The 24,213-nt window shown below is 42.6% G+C and overlaps 1 protein-coding gene across 3 annotated transcripts in view; it reads left to right on the forward strand.

Moving 5' to 3' along the window:
* The first annotated feature begins 11,466 nt into the window (after positions 1–11,466).
* ipcef1 (interaction protein for cytohesin exchange factors 1) overlaps positions 11,467–24,213 on the forward strand; it is a 112,429-nt gene continuing 99,682 nt past the window's right edge. For 2 of the 3 annotated variants that reach the window (XM_063056005.1, XM_063056000.1), the window contains exon 1: positions 11,467–11,778. Coding sequence is in view for 2 of the 3 variants with exons in the window: in XM_063056000.1 (XP_062912070.1) it covers positions 11,746–11,778 (33 nt within the window). In the remaining variant the exon portion in view is untranslated. Of the gene's footprint in view, positions 11,779–20,995; positions 21,188–24,213 lie in introns of those variants that run through there. The other variant, XM_063055999.1, reaches the window with a different exon arrangement.

The raw sequence follows: 24,213 nt of genomic DNA on the forward strand, positions 1-24,213 counted from the left end.
TTGACACCGTATGACACGCTTCCAAACAACTTATTTCCGTGTCGAAAAATCTACGTTCAATCCTTTATTACAAAACCAGCAAAGATGAACGATCTTGTAGTGATTTTAGAAAACCTAAATTAGTAATATAGTGAATTAAGAGTAATTAGCATTCAACTTACTGTAATTAAATGATCAGCCAAAAAAATCACTCTGTTCCTGGCTGCCTTGAACTAAATTAACTTAACTAAGACAAAGCATGAATATGTAACTAGACTCACTTGCATCTCCTATGCCCAACCCAAATGACAAATGACCAAACCCATAATAAATGCACAATACAAAATACAATACAGACAGAAAATAGATGCATTGGTGCTATAAAGTTTGTGAACCCTTTAGAATTTTCGTACTTCTGCATAAATATGACCTAAAATGTGATCAGATCTTCACACAAATCCTAAAACTAGATAAAGAGAAACCAATTAAATAAATAACACAATAAACATTCTACTTGTTCACATGTTTGTTGAGAAGAAATGATCCAATATTACACATATTTGTTGGAATAAGTATGTGAACCTTTGGGGTAATGCCTGCTACAAAAGCTATTTGGAGTCGGGTGTTCCAGTCAATGAGATGAGTGAGATTGGAGGTGTGGGTTGTACAGGTGTCCTGTCCTGTTTTAAAAAAAAAGTCACACCTTGTCAGGTTACAGACAGAACCTGCTTTTCTCAAGAAAGATCTGTTTATCTGCACCATGCCTCGATCAAAACAACTTTCAGAGGACCTTAGAAGAAGAATTGTAGAGATGCATAAAGCTGGAAAAGGCCACAAAAGGATTTCTAAAGACCTGAGTGTTCATCTGTCCACAATAAGAGAAATTTTCTACGAGTGGAGGAAACTCAGTATTATGCTACTCTCCCTAGGAGTGGGCATCTTGCACTGATCACACCAAGAGCACAGTGCACAATGCTGAAGATGAAAAAGAACACAAGGGTAACAACAAAAGACCTGCAGAAATCTCTAGAACTTGTTAAAGTCTCTGTTCATGTGTCCACTATAATAAAAACAATGAACAAGAATGGTTTTCATGGAATGACACCACAGAGGAATCCACTACTCGCCCCCCAAAAAATTGCTACACATTTTTCTGCACATCAAGTTTGCAAAAGACCACCTGGATGTTCTACAATGCTTCTGGGCCAATGTTCTGTGGACCGATGAGACAAAAGTTGAACTTTTTGGCAGAAATGCATATTGCTGTGTTTGGAGGAAATGGATACTGCAGACCAACACCAAAACCTCATCCCAACTGTGAATCATGGTGGAAGGAGCATCATGGTTTGGGGCTGCTTTGCTGTCTCAGGGCCTGGACAGCTTGCAATCATTGAGGGAACAATAAATTCAAAGTTGTGTGAACACATTTTATAGGAGAATGTCAGGGTAGCAGTCTATCACCAGAAGCTTAATAAAAGTTAAATAATGCAACAAGACAATGATCCAAATGACAAAAGTAAATTAACAACAGAATGGTTTAAGAAGAAGAAAATTTGTGTTTTGGAAAGGCCAAGTCAAACTCCTGACCTTAACCCTATGAAAATGTCGTGGAAGGATCTGAAGTAAGCAGTTCATGCAAGGAAACCCACCAATGTCCCAGAATTGAAGCAGTTTTCTAAAGAGGAATGGCTCTAAGCCAATGTGCAAAACTGATCAACAGTTACCGTAAATGTTCGGCTGAAGTTATTGCTGCACAAGAGGGTCACACCAATTACTGAAAGCAAAGGTTCACATACTTTTTCCAACAAATACATATAATATTGGATCATTTTTCTCAACAAATAGATGAACAAGTGTAATGCTTTTGTGTTATTGTCAGTACCTCCTGTCACAATTCTGTAATGTACCAGCAGCAAGAGATGAGAAATTGAGTCGGGTTTTAATATTAAAACCACTATGTTTATTTACATCTACTCAAAAATATAGAAAATTAAATAAACCACCTTCTTAAACAGAAGTTAACAGTGTTATACATCTATAGCCTCCTTACAGTCAAACTTAGAACCCATTCTTAACAAATCTTACCCAAGCACAGTCTTAAAGTGGCAGTTCAGAAAGTCCCAGTAATTCATGAAATAGGTGAGAGGAGAGACTTGTGGATTCACAGTGCAGCGATGAGGCAATCATGACGAATTCCAAAGATTCCATGCCTAGCGAACGAAGAAACGGTTACTGAAGATCTCAGCCGAGGAATACTGTTCCGAAGTCCATGAAGGGCGATTTCACAAAGTGACTGTCATGAAATCCACACCCATGGATCATATGAAGGACAGACACGTCTCCACAATGGACAGTGTGCTGCTGATTTACCCAATCCTTTGGGTATGGGTAAGCATTACTTTACCCTTCTCGATCGTAACCTGTTCCCTGATAGCCCGAAGACTGCAATATTCACTCTCTCCCTTTCCTTCAACTCCTCCTCAACACTATGTCCACATTTCTTTTATACTGTTGGCATAACGCTCACAGAAACAAAACTCTGGATTCCCAATAAAACGAAACTGGGGACACGTGACGCCCACAGTAAACAAAACTATGGATACCCAGGAAAATGAAACTGTGGACACGTAACACTCCAGTTGAACTCTGTTTTTTCATGTGTTTCCTCCAGCTGTCAGGCTGTGGTTTTGTATTGCCATGTGCTCCCGTCCCCACTCCTGCTCTACTCCGGCCCCTGTATTACTGAGTACTCCGTCTCTCATCTGTTTCTCATTATTACCTGTATTGCTGCCACCTGTGTCTCATTGTGCTCCACCTATCACCTGCCTCTCTGTTTATTGCTCAGTGTATTTCAGTCCTGTGTTTTCACCTGTTTGTTACCAGATTGTACTAGTAAATTTTCTTGAACCTTTCCAGCATTTATATCTGTATGCTATCTGCTTCCCATTTCTGGTTTTTTGATTTCTCTGGCTGTTTTGATCTCTGCTTGAACTTTGATGCTGATTTTGTTTGGACCTTGGGATTTGTTATTCAATTAATATCAGTGTGTGCACAGTACTGGGTCTGTGATTGGATCTGGGCTCCAGCGCTCTGACAAGGAGAAAGACTAACTAGAAGGTGGTGGGTGAAGACAGCTGGGCATTTATAGAGGAGGAGGGTGGACCATAGGAGAAAGGGAGGAAGAATGGGCACTGGAGGGACATGATCAACAGGTGAGGAGAAGATATATGGTTGTGGTAGCAAGTCTGGATTGGTATGGACTGTGGTAGCATACTGCTTAGCACAATTCTTTACAGTACAGGCAACCCAGGTTCAACTCCTGCCAATGCCTGTAAGGAGCTTGTATGTTCTGCCCATGACCATGTTGTTACCTCCATGTGCTCCAATTGACCTGCTGGTTGGTAGGTTAAATGGGCATTGTAAATTGTCCTGTGATTAGGCTAGGGTTAAACTGGGGGAATTGCTGGGCGGTACAGCTCAAAGGGGCAGAAAGGCCTATTCTATGCTGTATCTCAATAAATAAGAGCCGTGGGGGAGCAGTGAGAAAGGGTCTGCATCAACTCCTGTCAAAGAGGAAATTTACCCTCAGTGATTTTTCCTGAGCCTTTCCAGCAGGGCCCAAACTAGGTAGCTATCATCATAGCGGACAAAAAAAATACGGGAGTGGAGCACAGAAAAGAAAAAAGAAGCAGAAAAAGAGGACTGAGAAAGAAGCACTAAAAAAGACATTGAATTTGACAGAATTTTTTTAAACCTCTTCTAGGTGATGCAGCAGTACATCGCTCTTGTCACGGTCTGAGACCGGTGGACAAATGGAGACTTGTTCAACAGCTAGTGCTAGCACCAGCATTAGCACAGGACCACAGTCCTTGCCACAGTCAGCAGCTAATGTTGAAGAGGCAGAGAGCATGACTTTGGGATTCCCAACCACAGAGGCTTCCGAACAACCAAGTCGGGCCGCCATTAATGTTAACTTTACCACTACTGAGGATCCTTACAGCACTGATTCTGCTCGCTGGGGAAAGGAAACGTTAGATAATTCAGTCTGAGCGTACTGGGCTAAGAAAAAGGTGGAGTCCTGTCAGAAAAGATGTGGATATCAAAGTTTTGGAATGAGTATACACACAGCAGAGATGTTTTTTCTCCAAATTTCACTTCAAACGCAAGCTCGTAAATGGTGAGTACGTATCAGGGCAATGGCTCTTATGTTCCCCTTCCATCGGCTGTGTGTTTTGTTTTCCATGCCGCATCTTCAGTGATGGTAACTGTCAGCCCATCTTCGAAACTGGCTTTAGCGACTGGAAACATGCCGCTGTGCACATAGGAGAGCATGAAAATAGCGAACACCGCAGGAAAACAATACTGACCTACGTTACACTAGCGTCTGACAGCGGAAGAATAGATAGAGAACTGCAAAAACAGTTTGAGTCAGAGTGTGTCAAGTTTCCTAGTTTGCCATAGTTCCATCTCTTGGCCTTTTTGTCTCTCATTTCCATTCTACTTTCTCAGAACATACGGTTGAGAAAAATACCTAGATATTTTTGTCCCCAAGGCATTGCCCAGTGGGGACTACCCACATCTGCTCTCCAGTCACGATTAATGGCCAATGACTTGAATAGTCAGAGACTGGCTAACATCTCCCATGTCAGGGCCCCAATGAGTCTCAGTTTATCCGGCAACTATCATGAACAGTTATCCCTTTATGTTATTGACCCTCCTCAATCTCCCATTGTCCTGGGCCATCCCTAGTTAGTTAAACACAACCCCCACATTGCTTCAGTCGCAAGATTGTAGACTGAAGCCCATTCTGTCACTCCCACTGCCTCCGCCATTCCCTTGTCTCCAAGCCCAGATCCCCCCGAGGAACTTCCAGACCTTAGTGCCATCCCTCCTGAATACATGGACCTCAAGGCTATGTTCAGCAAGTCCTGGGCCACTTCCCTGCACCTCATCGTCCATATGATTGCGCCATTGACCTCTTGCCTGGCACATCTCTCCCAAGGGGCTGCCTGTATTCCCTGTCCGTACCTGAAATAGAAGCCATGAATAAGTACATTCAAGAGTCTCTGGCTGCAGGCATCATCCGGCCGTCTTCCTCCCCTGCTGGTGCCGGTTTTTCTTTGTTGAAAAGAAGGACGGCTCCTTGTGCCCAGGCACTGATTACCGGGGACGGAATGAAGTCACTGTTAAGAACCATTACCCTCTTCTGTTCATGACCTCAATATTTGAACTACTACAAGGAGCCTCAGTTTTCACCAAGCTTGATTTCCATAACGCCTACCATCTTGTCCGCATCTGAGAAGGGGACGAGTGGAAGACTGCCGTCAAAATCACCTCAGGCCATTACGAGTATCTGGTCATGCCATTCAGTCTCACCAATGCCCCCACCATCTTCCAAGCCCTGGTAAATGACGTTCTTAGGGACATGCTGAACCAATTTGTTTTTGTGTATCTCGATGAGATTTTGATTTTTTTCTAAGTCCCTTGCTGAACACACAGGTCACATCTGTAGAGTTCTCCAGTGCTTTCTGGAGAACCAGTTCTTTTCTGAAGGCTGAGAAATGTGAGTTTCATCGCAATACAGTCTCTTTCCTGGGGTATGTAACTTCAGGCGGTTCCATTCAGATGGACCTACAGAAGGTCAAGGGGGTGGTCAAATGGCCCAACCCTCAACTTGTCGGGAGTTGCAACGCTTTTTGGGCTTTACTAACTTCTATCGCCACTTTTTCAGAAATTACAGTGCACTGGCTGCACCACTCACTGCTCTTACCTTATCAGCTGTCAGATTCTTCTGGTCCCCTGCTGCTGAAAAAGCATTCTCTGACCTGAAGGAATGTTTCACCTCTGCCCCCATCCTGATTCAACCCGACACTGACCGGTAGGTCATTGTGGAGGTGGATGCGTCTGACATTGGTGTGGGAGCTGTTCTCTCTCAGCACTCAGCCAAGGATGAGAAGCTACACCCCTGTGCCGCCTTCTCTGTCCGCCTCACTCCCACAGAGCGGGAATACGATATTGGAAACCAGGAGCTGCTGGCTGTGATGTTGGCTCTGGATGAGTGGAGGCATTGGCTGGAGGGAGCCAAGGTGCCCTTCTTAGTCTGGACTGATCACAAGAATCTGGAATATATCCGTCAAGCTCATTGGTCCCTGTTTTTCTCAAGATTCAAGTTTACTCTGTCCTTCTGTCCTGGTTCCAAGAACGGAAAACCTGATGCCCTCTCCTGAAGATTTCCTTCCTCTGAGACCCCTGAGGTACCCAAGGTCATCCACCCTGCTCACTGTCTTGTGGGTGCAGCGCAATGGGACATTGAATCCATTGTGCAAGTTGCTCAACAGAGAGAGGCAGCCCCAAGTCAATTCCCCACTAACCGTGTTTATGTTCCCAGCTCTGTCCGCTCACAGGTATTGCAGTGGGGTCATTCTTCCCGGTTATCCTGTCACCCTGGAACCAAGCGTACTCAGGCCTTCATCAGTTGGCAGTTCTGGTGGCCCTCCATGGGAGATGACATCTGCAACTTCGTCTCAGCCTGCTTGGTCTGTGCTCAAGGCAAGAACTCGAACCGGTCACCCGCTGGTCTGTTACAACCCCTGTCTATCTCCAAGACACCCTGGTCCCACATTGTCCTGGATTTTGTCACGGTTCTTCCCCCACCAGATGCTAACACCACCATTCTCACAGTAGTTGATCGTTTCTCCAAGTCTGTACGCTTCATTCCTTTGCCTAAACTCCCCTCGGCCAAAGAAACAGACAAATTACTAGTACTGCATGTTTTTTAAGTTACGTGTCATGTCAGACGGGCTCTCAATTCACATCCATCTTCTGGAGGGCATTCTGTAATCTTCTGGATGCCTCTGTGTCTGTCTTCAGGATTCTACCCACAGACCAATAGCCAGACCGGGCGAGCCAACCAACAGCTAGAGACAGTATTGCGGTGTCTGGTCTCCCAGAACCCCTCTGTGTGGAGTCAGCAGCTACCCTGGGCCGAGTACACCATAAACTCTCATCCATTCTCATCCACCGGTCTGTCCCCTTTCAAATGCTGACTTGGCTACCAACCTCCACTGTTTCCTGCCCAGGAGGAGGAGGTTGGCGTTCCATCTGCCGAGGCATTCATCCGCCGTTGTCAGCAGACTTGGAGGTGCACTCGCTCTGCCCTTCTCCGTGCCTCTGCTAGGATCAAGTGTCAAGCTGACCACCATTGCTCTAAGGCCCCACATTACTGACAAGGACAGAGTATGTAGCTTTCAACCCGAGACCTGCCCCTCAAGTGGATTCCTGCAAGCTTGCCACTTGCTTCATTGGCCCCTTTCCCATTGCTAAAGTCATCAGCCCTGCTGCCGTCCATCTCAAGCTCCCCTCCACTCTCCGCCGCATTCATCCCACCTTCTATGTGTCCCACATCAAACCTTTCATGAGCCACCCCCTGTGTCCTGTCCCCAAACCCTCCCCTCCCCCACGGCTCATCGATGGGGCAGAGGCCTTAACACTGCGAAACTGCTGGACGTTGGTTGCCAGGGCCGTGGCCTCCAGTACCTTGTGGACTGGGAGGGCAAAGGTCCTGAGGAGAGGTGCTGGGTCCCCACCCCTAACATGTTGGACCTCTCTCTCATCAGGGACTTTCATCGCCAGCACCCAGCTCTACCTGCTGAGACTTCAGGAGGTGTCTGTTGGGGGGGGGGGGGGGACTGTCAGTACCTCCTGTTGAACTGTCTTTTTGTGCACCCCCCCGCCCCCAACTGTCAGTCTGTGGTTTTGTATTGCCATGTGCTCCTGTCCCCACTCCTGCTCTACTCCGGCCCCTGTATTACTGTGTACTCCGTCTCTCATCTGTTTCTCATTATTACCTGTTTTGCTGCCACCTGTGTCTCATTGTGCTCCACCTATCATCTGCCTCTCTGTTTATTGCTCAGTGTATTTCAGTCCTGTGTTTTCACCTGTTTGTTGCCAGATTGTGCTAGAGAACTTGCCTGAGCCTTTCTGGCGTTCGTATCTGTCCTCTGTCCGTCTGAATATCGACTCTGCCTGTTTCCTGATTCTGATTTTTGGATTCCTCTGGATGTTTTGATCTCTGCCTGAACTTTGATGCTGACTTTGTTTGCACCTTGGGATTTGTTACTCAATTAATCTCACTGTGTGTATGGTACTGGGTCTGTGATTGGATCCCTGCTCCAGTGTCCTGGCAGTTATTTATTTAATTGGGTTCTCTTTATATAGTTTTTGGACTTGAAGACCTTATCATATTTTTGGTCGTATTTATGCAGAAATAGAGAAAATTCTGTGGTTCACAAACTCTAACATAACATAGTACAGCACAATACAGGCCCTTCAGCCCACAATGTTCTACCTACCCTCAAACCCTGCCTCCCATATAACATGTGCCCCACCCACCCCCCCCCCTTCCAGCACCTGTACATGGCTCCCACTTAAGGACTTCTACAGATATATTAAGAGCAAAAGAATAGCAAGGGACTGAACTAATCACCTGGAAGATCAGAGTGGTAATCTGTGTGGAGCCAAAAGAGGTGGGAGAGATCTTAATCGATTTTTATGCATCATTTACATGGGAGACAGACACAGTCTATCGAAGTGAGACAATGCAGCAGTAAAGTGAAGAGTCAGCAGATCTAAACTCCTCTATTATTATTCCAGAGGACCTGTCCCAGGCCCAGCATGTAAGTGCAATTACAAATAAAGTACAGCAGTGTCTCTACTTCCTTAGAATTTTGTGAAGGTTTGGCATGACATCTAAAACTTTGACAAACTTCTATAGATGTGTGGTGGAGAATGTATTAACTGGCTGCATCATGGCCTGGTATGGAAACACCAAAGCCCTTGAATGGAAAATCCCACAAACAGTAAGGGATTTTGCCCAGTACATCGCAGATAAAGCCCTCCTGCCACTGAGCACATCTACACAGAGTGCCAGCAGGGGAAAGCAGCATCCATCATCATGGCCCCCCACCCAGCTCATGTTCTCTTCTCGCTGCTGCCATCGGGAAGAAAGTACAGGAGCCTCAGGGCCCACACCACCAGGTTCAGGAACAGTTATTACCCCTCAACTATCAGGCTCTTGAACCAGTGGGGATAACTTCACTCATCTTCACCTGTCCCATCACTGAACTGTTCCCACAACTTGTGGACTCACTTTGAAGAACTCTTCACCTCACGTTCTCGATGTTTACTGTATATTTATTTATTATTATCATCTCTTTTCTTTCTTTTTGTATTCACACAGATTGTTGTCTTTTGCACATTGGTTGTCTGCCCTGTTGGTGTGGCCTTTCATTGATTCTATTGTGGTTATTAGTTTTATTGAGTATGCCTGCAAGAAAATGAATCTGTGTTGTATATGGTGAAATATATGTACTTTGATAATAAATTTATTTTGACCTTTGAACTTTGAGATTGAGGGTGTAGTGGACAGTGAGGAAGACTATCAAGCTTGCAATGAGACCTGGACCAGCTGAAAATTGATCTGAAAAATGGCCGGTGAAACTTAATGCAGACAAGTATGAGATATGGGAGGACCAATAGGGTAGTCCTTCATGCTGAGAGGTAGAACACTAAGGAGTGTGGTAAAACAGAGGGACCAAGGAATACAGATCCACAATTCCTTGAAAGTGGCATCACTGGTAGATAGAGTCACATTGGCCTTCATAACTAAAAGTATTGAGATGGGATGTTATGTTGAAATTGTATATGATGTTGGTGAGGTCTAATTTGGAGTGCTAGCTGAAGTTTAGTCACCTACCTACAGGAAAGGTATCAATAAAATGGAAAGAGTACAGAGAAAATTTACCGGGACATTGGAGGGATTTGAGTTATAGGGACTGAGGTTGGATGAGACTACAACTAGAGTCCATGGGTTAAGGGTGAAATGTTGAAGTGGAGCATGAAGGAGAACTTCTTCACTCAGAGTGTGGTGAGAGTGTGGAATGAGCTGCCAGGTGAAGTGGTGGGTGCGGGTTCAATTTCAACATTTTAAGAGAAACTTGGATAGATACATGGAAGGGAATGATATGTGCACATCAATGAGACTTGGCAGATTAATCTTTTGGCACAGACTAGTTGGACCAAAGGGTTGTGGTGCTCTATGTCTCAGTATCATGTGATGTACTGCTGTTCAGTGCATCATTGTATTTGAATTATTGTGCAATTATGCAGGAAATATTGTCAAGCATGCTTGTGCAACCCAATACTTCTATCAAGCAAATACCAAAGAACCATGGATACTGGAAACACAGAGCAAAAGCAGAATTCATTTGAAGGGTCTTGAAACATTAACATGTAACCATCTTCACATGCATCTTTTAGTTACGAAGCTAAATTGTGGATTTGAATGGGAAGTTAGGAGTTATGTTCTGACCGAGTCATTATTTATTCCTCAACACTGGTCTTTATGAGGGTTTGCTGATTGGCTATCATAGTGCCCTCTTAATATCAGTAATTACATTTAGGTACTTGTTATAAGATATTTAGATGACCTGAGGTGGTACAGAAGTGTAAATCTTAACTTTTAAAATGGTAATCTTTTAAAATTAAGGATTTAAGTCAAGTAAAAATTGGTTTGTCACAAAAATTAAGGATTTTCAATCCTTAACTTTGCAAACTTTCAGAATCTTGTATTTTTGTTATTTAAAATAAAAACACTTTAAAGCTTCTCCAGATCACTTCTGTTCTCTGGTGTACAAGAATGATTTATTAATAAATTAGTATCTATTAACTTCGTAAGTGCATTGGTGCAGTTTTGTTTTGAATGCTTATTTTGAAGGACTACCAATAAGCAGAAATGTTATATTTGTCGTTGTGATCTGTGGACCTGGTGAGTTTCATAAGTTCCATAAGAAACTTATCACTTTTCGGACTAGAAGGCACCCATTTTATGCTGGGCATAGTTTGCACATGTAATAGATCAGTCATTTTGTATTAGCTTGCGTGAATTGTGCTAAAGATGCTTTCAAACTTTTCCCAGTGCTGCCCTGATCTTCACTCTCACAAACTCTTGATAGGTATAAAATTAAGTCTTTCAATACTGTTGATTTTCAATAACATCAATTATTTAATGAAAGAGAAAGAAATATGAGCTCTAATAAGCCTATAGTATGAACAGCCACAGTGAATTGTCCCTGCCTCCAACAAGGAAGTTTCTGAATGTCACATGATTGTTTAGAGAGTCCACCAAACACATTGGCATGTGTTACTTTCCCAATTGTGACAGTAATATTTTAATTTCTATCCAGTATATTATCACAGGTGCGGCTACAGAGATATGATACAAACCAGTCACATCAAGTTCTGCATTTCAGAGCAGATACTTTCCAAAGGGCAATGGCAAAAGAATTTGGTAATTACTATAGGGAAGTAGATACTCAAAGACAAGTTACTACATGCTCTCCAAATTATGTTGCTGCACAATATTGAGGTTCTTAATAGATTTTCTACTTCCTGATTTGCAGCAGCGCATCAAAGATAACCATTCAGATTACCATTAGCCACATGGTATGATGCACTATTCCCATGGTATTAGTAAAGAGAAGTAGTAGAGCGGAGGCAGATTACTTGTGAAGTAACAGCTGTTGGATATGCAAGCTGACCCTGAGCAGTTTCGTGTTCTAGAGAAGATTTTCTGTGTTCACTGAGTGTGCCATGATGTGACTTCCTCGTACCCTGGTCAATCTACCTACACAGAAAAAAATGTTCAGTTTTCAGGAGGAACTATTGCGGACGAAACCCCATAACACCATTTTCTGGTGAGAATACAAAATGTGGGGCACGAAAACCCGACAACAGTCTGAGGTGAGTGTTAAATTCCATGCAAGAGATTTACTATGAAGGCTTGTTGCATAAAGTTTTTTAATAGTTAATTACTGTAAGCCACAAAGGAACACCTGTTTTAAAATTCTGGTTTTCCCCTGTGTATTACTTGAATATTTGAAGGGAAGTGCAGCAACTTAAGCTTGAAGAGGATGTATATGCACTGTACTTGTGAAGTAAACCTCAATTCATTTTGTTTATTAAAACTGCTATTAAATATTTTTTTTAGGAGGATTCATTTTTCTTTCCCACACTAACCTGATATTCTGCTCCCCCATTGTTTCTATGTGATGACAGAAGCACTGGCTATAATCGCCCAGTTACCAATGATGCTCGAGTATGACTTGTATTAACACACTGCTTTCAGTTCGAGGGTACATCTGAAGGAAATTAAATAGATGGGAATACAGTATGGCAGTGAGAGTAAACTGATCAGGGACAGAATGTGTACAGACTCTACATGGCAAATGTACTGTATTCCATTTCCTTTTAACTATGCGAACATGTGTTTCATTATTTGGTGGTATCAAGATGGTACCTTTTCAGTCCTAATAATATTTGAATGTCTTGAAGAGGCCATGGCTGGACTCTTTTTGATGTGTGTTAAAGCCCACCAGTCAAAATTACCATAAATTATCTATATTATTTGTAGATTTTAGGATTTATACATTGAAAATAACCCCAATGTTTTAAATGGCAAATAAACTATTAATTATACAGATAATTTTGTTGATACTTTCAATATATCTTAAGATGTATGGATTAATATTTATGCTGAAATGAAGAGGTAGGGGTCTGGCAACATGATGCCATATCACATTTGTAAACTATTCAGAAAATAATGAAGTAAGCCTCAGAAATGTAAAGCAGCACAGTGGTGTAGTGAATGAAGTTGCAGCCACGTTTAATCTTGAACTCTGGTGCTAAGTGCATGGCAGTTTTCACATTCTTCTTTTGAATATACCAGTTTCCCCCAGCGTCCTAAGAACGTGCACATGAAGATGAGTTGTCTCTATTGTATTAATGGAACTGGTTTATTATTAGCACATGCACCAAGATACAATGACAAACTAGACTTGCATACCATTCAGACAAATCAGATCACTGGACAGTGCATTGAGGTAGAACAAGGTAAAATAATAGAAGTGGTAAACAATAAGTTGCACTTCATAATGAGGTAGATTGCGAAGTCAAGAGTACTAGGGAGCTATTTAATAGTCTTACAACAGCGGGAAGAAGCTGTCCTTGAGCGAGGTGGTGAGGAGTGGATTCTGGGGGGAGTTAATGGAGAGAAAAGGTTACGGGGAAAACGAATCCCTCCGACCCTCAACACCGGTGCCCCTCAGGCCTGTGTACTAAGCCCCCTCCTTTACTCTCTGTATACCCATGACTGTGTCGCCACCCACAGCTCCAATCTGCTCATTAAAGTTGCTGACGACACTACACTGATTGGCCTAATCCCAAATAATAATGAGGCAGCCTACAGAGAGGAAATCACCACCCTGACACAGTGGTGTCAAGAAAACAACCTCTCCCTCAATGTCGCAAAAATAGAGGAGCTGGTTGTGGACTACGGGAGGAATGCAGACAAGCTAGCCCCTATTGACATTAATGGATCTGGGGTTTAGAGTGTGAACAGCTTTAAATTACTCTGCATAACCGTCACCAAGGATCTCATGTGGTCTGTACATACCAGCTGTATGGTGTAAAAGGCACAACGGTGCCTCTTTCACCTCAGACAGTTAAAGAAGTTTGGTATGAGCCCCCAAATCATAAGAACTTTCTACAGGGGCACAATTGAGAGCATCCTGACTGGCTGCATCACTGCCCGGAATGGGAACTGTACTTCTCTCAATCGCAGGACTCTGCAGAGAGTGGTGCGGACAGACCAGCATATCTGTAGGCGTGAACTTCCCACTATTTAGGATATTTACAAAGACAGGTGTGTAAAAAGAGCCCGAAGAATCACTGGGGACCTGAGCCACCCCAACCACAAACCGTTTCAGCTGCTACCATCTGGGAAACAGTACCCACAGCATAAAAGCCAGGACCAACAGGCTCCGGGACAGCTTCTTCCACCAGGCCATCAGACTGTTTAATTCATGCTGCCACAACTGTATCTCTGTTATATTGACTATCCTGTTGTACATAATATTTATTATACATTGCACATTTAGACAGAGATGTAACATTTTTACTCCTGTATGTGAAGGATGTTATTAATAACATCAATTCAATAATGGGATAGCCACTTGAGACAGGACTGAAAGGGCCTGTATCCTACAGAAAGATGGAAAACCACTTTGTAACTAGAATGGAATGCGTCATGTTTAATTGAGTCACACTTTATGAGGAAATACTTGATGGATGAAGTAGAATGCAGACATGTCAGGGATTCCTCAAAGCCTTTGAATATGCCACAACTGAGAGATGCAGCAAAGATTAAGACTTGAGGTAATATGATGGAATAAACAGAGATCATTTAAAATACAGTCAAAAACAAAGGAGAGCTTTTTGTTTATCTCAACATATTTATTAGACATTTCACAGTCTTTCCACAAACAACTAAGAACATGGGATCATATCACAAATTAAAGCCAATTATACTAAGTAAATCACAATTGCAAATTACTAAAGAGCTTAGAGTGACTAATTACTGATTTGTACAAACTTCAAAGAGTCCATTATTCCTGCAATTACACCCTCCCACTCTGACGGACCCATTTGGTCCAACTCTCATCTTTGCTCCAAGGAATGCTCCAGGAATGCAGACTAGTTGTGTTCTTCTTCATTCTAATGCAAACATCTTAAATCTCTCCTCCATCTCCCCCACTCTTTACCACTAATAATGAGAAGCTTATCACTATCTGAGACCATATATTCAGCTGCTTCTACCTGTTCTCTTCCGCTGTGTCAATGGTCAAATGCAATCTTAAGTTCTGACCCTGAAAATGCAAATTCCCTTACTTTTCTGAAATTCCCATTCTTACAGCTGAATTTCCATTCACAATCTCTGTGTTTGGGGAAAAAAAAATTCTATTCCTTGAGACAGTCCTTTCTCCAATACCGACTTTTTTGCTTCACTCTTTTAATGATTCCCCTTGACACCTCTGTCCTCATGAGCAGATGTTCCATCTCCAATCTCATCAAAATCCAAAATCCTTCAATGCACTATAGCTTTCCAAATGTATGCTCATCTTGTCTGCAGAGTCTTAATTGTTACTTGGAGGACTGTATGAATTGGAATGAGCATGCAGAGAGGTAATTAAAATAGTTAACACGAGGTTCTGCAGATGCTGGCAACCTTGTGCAATGCACCCATAATGCTGGAGAAACTCGGCAAGTCAGGTTGCATCTTTGGAAGGGAATAAACAGCTGATGTTTTGAGCCACAACCCTTCATCAGGCCTGGAAAGGAAGGAGTCAGAACGCAGAGTAAGAGGCTGAGAGAGGGGAAGGAATACAAGCTGGCAAATGATTGGTAAGACCAAATGAGGAAGGTGGGTGGGGAAGGGGTGTTGACATAAGTTGAGAGGTGACAGGTAGAAGAGGTAAGGGGCTGAAGAGGAAGGAATCTAATAGCGAGGACAGTGGGCCATGGAGGAAAGGGAAGGAGGGGAGAACTTAAATAGGACTTAAATAGTTCAAGTTGTTTAACAACTATGTCAATGTGTGCACACTGGAGTGTGACAACTGTGCAAGATAACACACGTACTTTAACAAATCCTATGCTGTTGCTTTTATTAAGGCAAGTGAGACTAGCATTGTAAAGATCGGTATGAAAAATAGAATGAATTATTTTGCAAAGGTGGATCCCTTTAATGGTCTTAAAGTTCAATTGCAAAGTAAGCAAAAGCTTCCGTATATAGTCATTCAGAGTATCACCTGGTCTTGGAACTTTGCAACTTGTGTTACCTAGGATACAGCAGAAATATCTACCATCTTAACATTTGTTCATTCCAGTGACTGAGAGACCCTGCAAAGGATGAAATATCTGTTTACTGCAAATACAATTTCGGAATTTTTTAAAATGTGTATTTAATGAGTGACTTTGGTGGTAATGTTGGAATGTGAAATGTAAGTATTGTGATCAGAGTAGATGGCAAAACCATGCACAGAGCAATTTGAATAGAAGAAGAATGGTTGTGGGTGAATCTGGAACACGTGCATTGAGCATACTGTTAAAATATGGAGCATTTCATTCTGTGATGGTTTGATGTTTATCACAGGGTGGACTTGGCCAGGAATTTGATCTTTTTCTCATCCAATTAAAAAAAAATAGAATAAATTGGTTTGCATACGAGAAGACTTAATTATAGTTCTATTAAATTGAAAGACTTCTCTTTACCCTGATATAGAGAGAATATATCAGAAGGGAAATATCTGGTGAAAAGCAATCTTCCTACATAACTTGAAGAAATTTGAAAATTGTGCATTACTCTTGCTTTAAAAGTAGTTGGCAAAAATGTACTATTATTTAGGAAATAGATTTATAATTAATAAATATTTATTTTAAATTGTGAACTGTTCCATCACTACTTACTTAAATCCTTCCTCAAGCCTAGTTAGTTCCAAACGCAATTGTACCACAATGGCCTCCATCCCAAAATTTAGCTTCATCCAGAACTCTGGCTTTCTTTATCCAATTATGTATCAAGTCTTGAAAGTAAACCATCTCTCTGCTTGCTGACATGGATTCCTCTGGAACAAAACTTAGATAAATTAAAAAAGCCTTTGATTGATCTGTTACCTCACTGGTCTTGCAAAACCCTTCAAGCACCTTGCTACGTTAAAGGCAGTACTGTACCATTGTCCTACAACAGTTGGTCACCAGTTCGGAATCTCGGCCTTGATCCAAACATGGACCAGAAAACTAAATTCCAAATATGAGGTGAGAGCACCCTTGATATAATCTGATAGCATTTGAACTCATGGTGGTCTTGGTCAAATTAAATATAATGGGAGTTAAGAGGAAAATACTCTAGTATTTGGAGTCATACTTCACAGAAGGAAGATGGTTGTGGTTGTTAGAGGGCAATAATCCCAGCTTCAGGGCATTAGTATAGAGTTCTTCTGGGCAATGTCCATCAGCTGCTTCATCAACCTTCCTTCCAGCATGATGTTAGAAGTGGGGATGATCACAGATTGCATGAAATTCAATTCTATTCACAATGTCTCAGTAAATGAAGCAGCCCATACCTGCCTATAGCAAGGGCAGAATAACATTTGTTTATGGGCTGACAAATGGTCGGTAACATTTGCTCCATTATAGTGACCTTTTCTGATAAGAATGAATCAAACTACCTACTCTTAAAATGAAAATAAATTGTCAGAATAGATTGGATGCTGGTTGTCCTATGGTGAATGATTCTGCCAGCTTCTCACCATCTTCATGGGTAGACACTGGTAAATCCCACCTTTTGTGACACATGGTATGAAGGTACTTGATTAGGCAGTCCCCTTAGCTATGTCAGGTCCCACCGGCCGCTCTGGGAGCTCTGGATGCAGTAGACGACTCCGATAGACTAGCAGGAAATATGTTGCCTCACCTGGAAGGACTATTGTTGGTGAAGGAGGAGGTGTAGGGGGCAGGTATAGCACTTGTCACTCATGCAGGGGTAAGTGGCAGGAGGGAGATCAGTGGGGAGAGATGAGTGGACAAGGGAGTCATGTAGAGTTGGTACTCTTCAGCTTGCCCTGAATGATTTCCGCAGCCCTGTACAAAAGGATGGAAGTTGTTGAGTGCTGCAAAAAGCATCATCGAATACCCATGCCATTTGTAGAGGAGTACAATAAACTCTTATTGTCAACAGCAGCTGCCCTGGAAAGAAGAGGAGGGTGGACATGCTCAGAAACCGTGAGCTTATGTTTGTAATATGTCAAAGGCACCCCCTTCTGAATGAATTTCAGCGGCTGTAACAGTGGCTACATTACCGACCAGCAGCCAGGGTCCATGACTTGATCCAAAGACTTAGTTTGAATCCCATCATTACAGCTGGAACTTTAAATATAAGTGATTTAAATCTGTAATTACCAGCAAGTCTTGTTAATAGTAACCATGAAACTACTGAATTATTGTACAAACCTTACTAATTTTAGTATGCCCTCAGGGAATGAAATCTGCTGTCCCTATCTAATTGGTTTATTTGGTGACTGCAGACTACCTTCTCCCCTTCCCACCCCTGTCTTCAGACACTGCCCCAGTTCAGAGGCAATTGGAGACAATTAAGACTGGTAATTAAGAAAGTAGTTGCCGAGAAAGAATTCCAGAGTGACTGACTGTAACAATGGTTTCAAACAGTCAAGTGAGCAACAAAGTTGTAGCCCAAAAGTACTGTATCCCTTTTGCAAATTTGGCCAATATAATAGTAATTGTAAATGGCTTGTGTTGAATCTAAAAGGCTAGCATGAACAGGTTTGACCAAAAGTCATTTATCTTATGCAATCAATGGGTTTCCGAGTAGACTGAAGAGTAGAAAATGCAAATATAGTGATGAAACAGCAAGAAACCTTGGAGAAGAACCTTGGTTCTCAAGAGATATTGAGGCTCTGGGTAAGAATAAGAAGGAGGTTCATACAGCTTTTCAGAACAAATGAGGTGTTTATGGAGTATAAGAACTGCAAGAGAACGCTTAAGAAAGAAATCAGGAGGGCTAAAAGAAGACATGTAGTTGCTCTATCAGACAAGGTTAGGAGCAAAAGGATTGAAAGGGACAAAATACTTCCTCTGGAAGATCAGAATGGTAAACCGTGTGTGGAGCCAAAACATTTGGGGAGATCTTAAATGATTTTTTTGCATCTGTATTTACTCAGGAGACGGACACAGAGTCAATAGAAGTGAGGCAAAGCAGCATCAATTTCATGGACCCTGTACAGATTACAGAGGAGGAGCTGTTTGCTGTCCTGAGGCAAATCAGGTGGATAAATCCCCAGGGCCTGATGAGCTGTTCCCTCAGACCTGACAGGAGGCGAGTACAGAAAGTGCTGGTGCCCTAGCAGAGAAATTTAAATCATCCTTAGTGACAGGAGAGGTACCAGAGGACTGGAGGATAGCCAATGTTGTTCCGCTGTTTAAGAAAGACTCTAAACAGAAACCAGGAAAACATTGGCCGGTGAGTCTGACATCCGTTGTGGGAAAGTTATTGGAAGGTATTCTAAGGGGCCGGATATATTAGTATTTGGATAGAGGTGGACTGATTAAGGATAGCATGGCTTAATGCATGATAGGTCATGTCTAACCAGTCTTCCAGAGTTTTTCAAGGAAGTTACCAGGAAAGTTAATGAAGGCAAAGCAGTAGATATTGTCTACATGGACTTTAGCAAGGTATTTGGCAAGGTCCAGCATGGGAGGTTAGTCAAGAAGGTTCAGTCGTTTGACATTCACGATGAGCTACTAAATTGTATTGGACATTGGCTTTGTGGGAGAAGCCAGAGAGTGGTAGTAGATGGTTTCCTCTCTGACTGGAAACCTGGGACTAGTGGAGTGCCACAGGGATCAGTGCTGGGTTCATTGTTGTTTGTCACCTATATCAGTGATCTGGATAATGATGTGGTTAACTGGATCAGCAGATTTGCAGATGAAACCAAGACTGGGGGTGTAGTGGATAGCGAGGATGGCTGTTATGGCTTGCAGAGAGAACTGGATCATTTGGAAAAATGGGCTGAAAAACAGCAGGTGGAATTTAATGCAGACAAGAGTGAGGTTTTGCACTTCAGTAGTACCAACCAGGGCAGGGCTTACACAGTGAATGGTGGGGCACTGAGGAGTGCGGTAGAACAAAGGGATCTGGGAATACAGGTCTATCATTTATTGAAAGTGGTGTCACAGGTAGATAAGGACTTAAAGAAAGCTTTTGGCACATTGGCCTCCATAAATCAATGTATTGAGTACAGAGGATGGGATGTTATTTGAAGTTGTATAAGACATTGGTGAAGCCTAATTTGGAATACTTCCTGTCACCTACTGACAGGAAAGCTGTAAATAAGGTTGAAAAGGTACAGAGAAAATTTACAAGGATGTTGTCAGGTCTGGAGGACCTAAGGACAGATTGAATAGGTTAGGACCTTATTACTTAGAAAGTAGAAGATTGAGAGGATATTTGACAGAGGTGTACAAAATTTTGAAGCGTATAGATGGGGTAAATGCAAGCAGGTTTTTTTCCATTGAGGTTGGGTGGTACTGCAACCAGAGGTCATGGGTTAAGGGTGAAAAGTGAGAAGATTAAGGGGAACATGAGAGGAAACCTTTTTACTCAGAGGGTCGTGAGAGTGTGGACCAAGCTGCCAGCACAAATGGTGCATGCAAGCTCTGTTTCAATGTTTAAGCGAAGTGTAGATACGTACATGTATGGAGGGATAAGGTCCCGGTGCAGGTCGATGTGTGTAGGCAGATTAAATGGTTTTGGCATGGTCTAGATGGGCCAAAGAGCCTGTTTCTGTGCTGTATTTCTCTATCACTCTAAGTGAATAAAAATGGTTCAATGTCCCATTTTTGAATTGACTCACATTTGCCACTTCCCTCCCACCTTGTAGATAGCGCAGGGTTACATTTTTTTTTGATAATTTCTCCTGAAACTCTGCCTTTCAATGTCTGTTAGCTTGTCAATGTTTTCACTTAGGAGGGGTGACAGAGTAACCATAGCTGGATCTTGGCGGTGTTAAAGGGAGAAAGTGTACAGCAGGACAAGGGCCTGTCTTAATGTGACGGAGCTTTGCGCTGGGGGCTGGTGGCTGAGTAGCCAGAATGGATTTGGATCCCACCTGCTAGATTAATCTGATGATTGTGGTGGGGATATAGGGAGAAGCTAATCCTAATGCTCTGGATTTGGAAGTAACCTCAGGGGATGGGGACAGAGAAGTACATACTGACTCCTCTAATGGGTTAAATTAGTATTGCAATAGAAACCCATGATCTTTCCATGCTTGGTATTTAAATATGAAGGGGATTCCTTCAGCAAAATTACATGCCTTGGCCATAAACAAAATAACTTTGTTCAAATTCTTAGATATTTACAGAGTCCTTTTATCCTTTATGTATGACAAATCTCCCCACCCATCAGGTCCTGTGCCATCACAGTGGAGTTAATATGTTTACTCCCAGTGAAGTAAACATCTTGTTTGTGCCTTGAAGAAAGCTCCTAGTTCTTCCTCAACAGCCAAGTAATTATAATAATTCAGTTTTTGGAGTGGATGGTATTTGTGGATTGCTCTTTGGCATGATGATGTTTGCTAGAAGGGACTAAAATAGCCATTGGAACTAAGCGTGTATTACACCTCTGACTGAATAAAACAAGAGAATGTCTGAGACTCTCACCAGTTCAGGCAGCACCTGTGGAAAGAGAAACAGAGTTCATGCTTCAGGTCCGAGACACTTTGCCAGGACTGGGAGAGAGGTAAGGTTATAAAGATTTATAAAGATTAGCTTTATTTGTCACATGTACATCGAAACATACTGTGAAATATGTCATTTGCAAAGCTGGTTGCAAAGAAGGTAGCAGGAGGGATGGAAAAGACAGAGAGATTATCTGTGGTAGTGTTGGATCAGGAAATACTATTTTCCAGAATATTGCTGGTGCGTGGCCAAGTGGTTAAGGCATTGGTCTAGTGATCTGAAGGTTGCCAGTTTGAGCCTCAGCTGAGGCAGCGTGTTGTGTCCTTGAGCAAGGCACTTAACCACACATTGCTCTGCGATGACACCGGTACCAAGCTGTATCAGCCCTAGTGCCCTTCCCTTGGACAACATCGGTGGCATGGAGAGGGGAGACTTGCAGCATGGACAACTGCCGGTCTTCCATACAACCTTGCCCTGGCCTGCACCCTGGAAAGCTTCCAAGGTGCAAATCCATGGTCTCATGAAACTAACGGATGCCTATTGTCCAGAAAGCTCTTTGGAAGTCAAGAATGAGGCACAAAAAGAAAGAGTTTGGAGCCAAGGACAGGAGGCCAAGAGGCCTGTTCTGGGGCTGGAAGCCTGTCTGTGTGTATGAATGTGGGCTGGGGGGGGGGCGAGAAAGGGGTTTGTTTTGCTGTTGTTGTTTTCTTCTGTTGTACTGTTGCAGCTATGTTGTTCTGTGAACATTGTGGGTAAGCTATGTAGGCATCAGAATATGTGGCAACACGTGCAGGCTGCTCCCAGCACATCCTAGGTTGAGTTGGGTGAAAATGCAAATGACACATTTCACTGTACATTTTAATGTACATTTGTTAAATAAATCAAAATCTGAAATTGTGTGATTACAATTGTTAGATGTTTATTAAAAAGAAATAACAGTAGAGCACAGCAGCAGGTAACTAACTCTAAATGTAACCAACTCATGGTCACCCTTTATGCTAAAAACTAGATCAAACAAGGACAGTTTTGATTTGATTGACATCTCAGGCTTACAGACAAAGCAAGTACAAAAATACAGGACAAGCTATACTACAAATGATTGAAAATCCCCTGAACATTTACAGGCCAACAGAAGATTCTACAAACATATAAGCAAGCATAAAGACATTTATTCTACGGTTATGAGGGGTATAGAAAGCGTAAATGTGAGCAGGCTTTTAACATTGAGGTTGGATGAGACAAGAACTAGAGGTCATAGGTCATCCGTGAATGCTGAAACATTTAGAGGGAACATGAGAGGGAACTCCTTCACTCAGAGGGTGGTGAGAATGTGGAACGAGCTGCCAGCAGAGGTCGTGGTGCAGGTTCAATTTCAACATTTAAGAGAAATATTGGTAAGTATATGAATGGGAGGTGCATGCAGGGCTGTAGTCCAGATTCGGGTTGATGGGACGAGGCTGAATAGAGTTCAGCACAGATGAGATGGGCTGAAAGGCCTGTTTGTATGCTATAGGACTCTATGACAATAAAAATAAGAATTTAGACCCTAATCCAACAGTTGGGTGAGAGAGCAGATCCCCGCATTTAGGCATTAACTGCAGTTGTTAGTTTCTAACAGCAGGGCTCTGGGACAGGCCCAGTAGGTCAGGCTGAACAAATGGAAAGAGGAGAATTTGTTCTCTGGGCGATCAGAGTGGTAACTTATCCATGAAGCCAACAGAGATGGGGGAGATCTTAAATGGATTTTTAGCATCTATATTTACTCAGGAGATGGACACAGAGTCTAAAGATGTGAGCCAATGCAGCACTGAGGTCATGGACCCTATACAGATTATAGAGGAGGAGGTGTTTGTTGTCTTGAGGCAAATTAGGGTGGATAAATCTCCAGAGCCTGCCAATGTGCTTTCTAGGACCCTGCAGTAGGCAAATACAGAAATTGCCAGGGCCCTGGCAAAGATATTTAAATCTTCCTTCGACACAGGTGCAGTGTGGAAGGATTGAAGGATAGTTCAAGTCGTTCTGTTGTTTAAGAAAGGTTCTGGTAATAAAACAGGAAATTATAGGATGGTTAGCCTCACATCAGCAGTGGGAAAGTTATTGGAAAGTATTCTAAGTGACTGGATATATAAGTATTTGGATACGCTTGGACTGATTAGGGATAGTCAACATGGCTTGGTGTTTGTTAGGTCGTGTCTAACCAATCTTTTAGAGTTTTTCAAGGAAGTTACCACAAAAGCTGATGATGGCAAGGCAGCAGATGTTGTCTACGTGGACTTTGGCAAGGCCTTTGATATGGTCCAACATGGGAGGTTGGTCAAGAAGGTTCAGTCGCTTGTGTCACGAACCCTGTGAGGAGAATAAAGAACCAAAAGAAATAGAAAACGCTTTGGAGTCCAGTATTGCTATAAACTACTAATATTTGTTCGTAACTACGCAATACAATAATATAATTGTAGATAAATCAAACAGGTTAGCAATGATTACATAAAAGTAAGTGTGGAATATATATGTATGAAAAACCAAGCTTCTTTAAGTCTAGGGGTAAAAAGATAGTCTTACGATGATAAGTAAAGTTCAGTTTGGTTCGTGGTATTGAGTTGAGTAGTGATGGAGAGAAAGAGGGAGAGATTTGAGTCTTCAGGTGAGCTGACGCCGTAGATCTTCTCGTTGTCCTTCGAAATCTTTTACAAGTCACCGACTGTGACTTTAACAAAGGGGACCAGTTTTCTGTGGTGGAGCTATCCCCCAGGCGAGAGTGGACACATGGACAACTCCCCATCAGTCAACCCCTTTCTTTTCCATTGCAAGAGCAACGGATCGATCTGCCTGATCGATCCTCCAAAACCCACTTTTCCTGCGGGTCCAACAATGTTCATTCAGTGTCCAGAACGTGTCTGAGGTCTATCATCCTATTTTATCTTCCCGTGCTGAGCATCAACTGTCATTCAAATAACTCCTCCTTTCTCTCTCTGTGAAGAAATGCACATGCAGGCGAACTGTCCTTGAGAAGTATCAACAACCTGTCTTTGGTCACTATAGCAACTTCCAAGCTGCTCGGTGCTATCTCCACTTCAGCAGGAATCCGAC

Source organism: Mobula hypostoma, chromosome 8 (assembly GCF_963921235.1).
Source record: "Mobula hypostoma chromosome 8, sMobHyp1.1, whole genome shotgun sequence".
NCBI classification, from domain to species: domain Eukaryota; kingdom Metazoa; phylum Chordata; class Chondrichthyes; order Myliobatiformes; family Myliobatidae; genus Mobula; species Mobula hypostoma.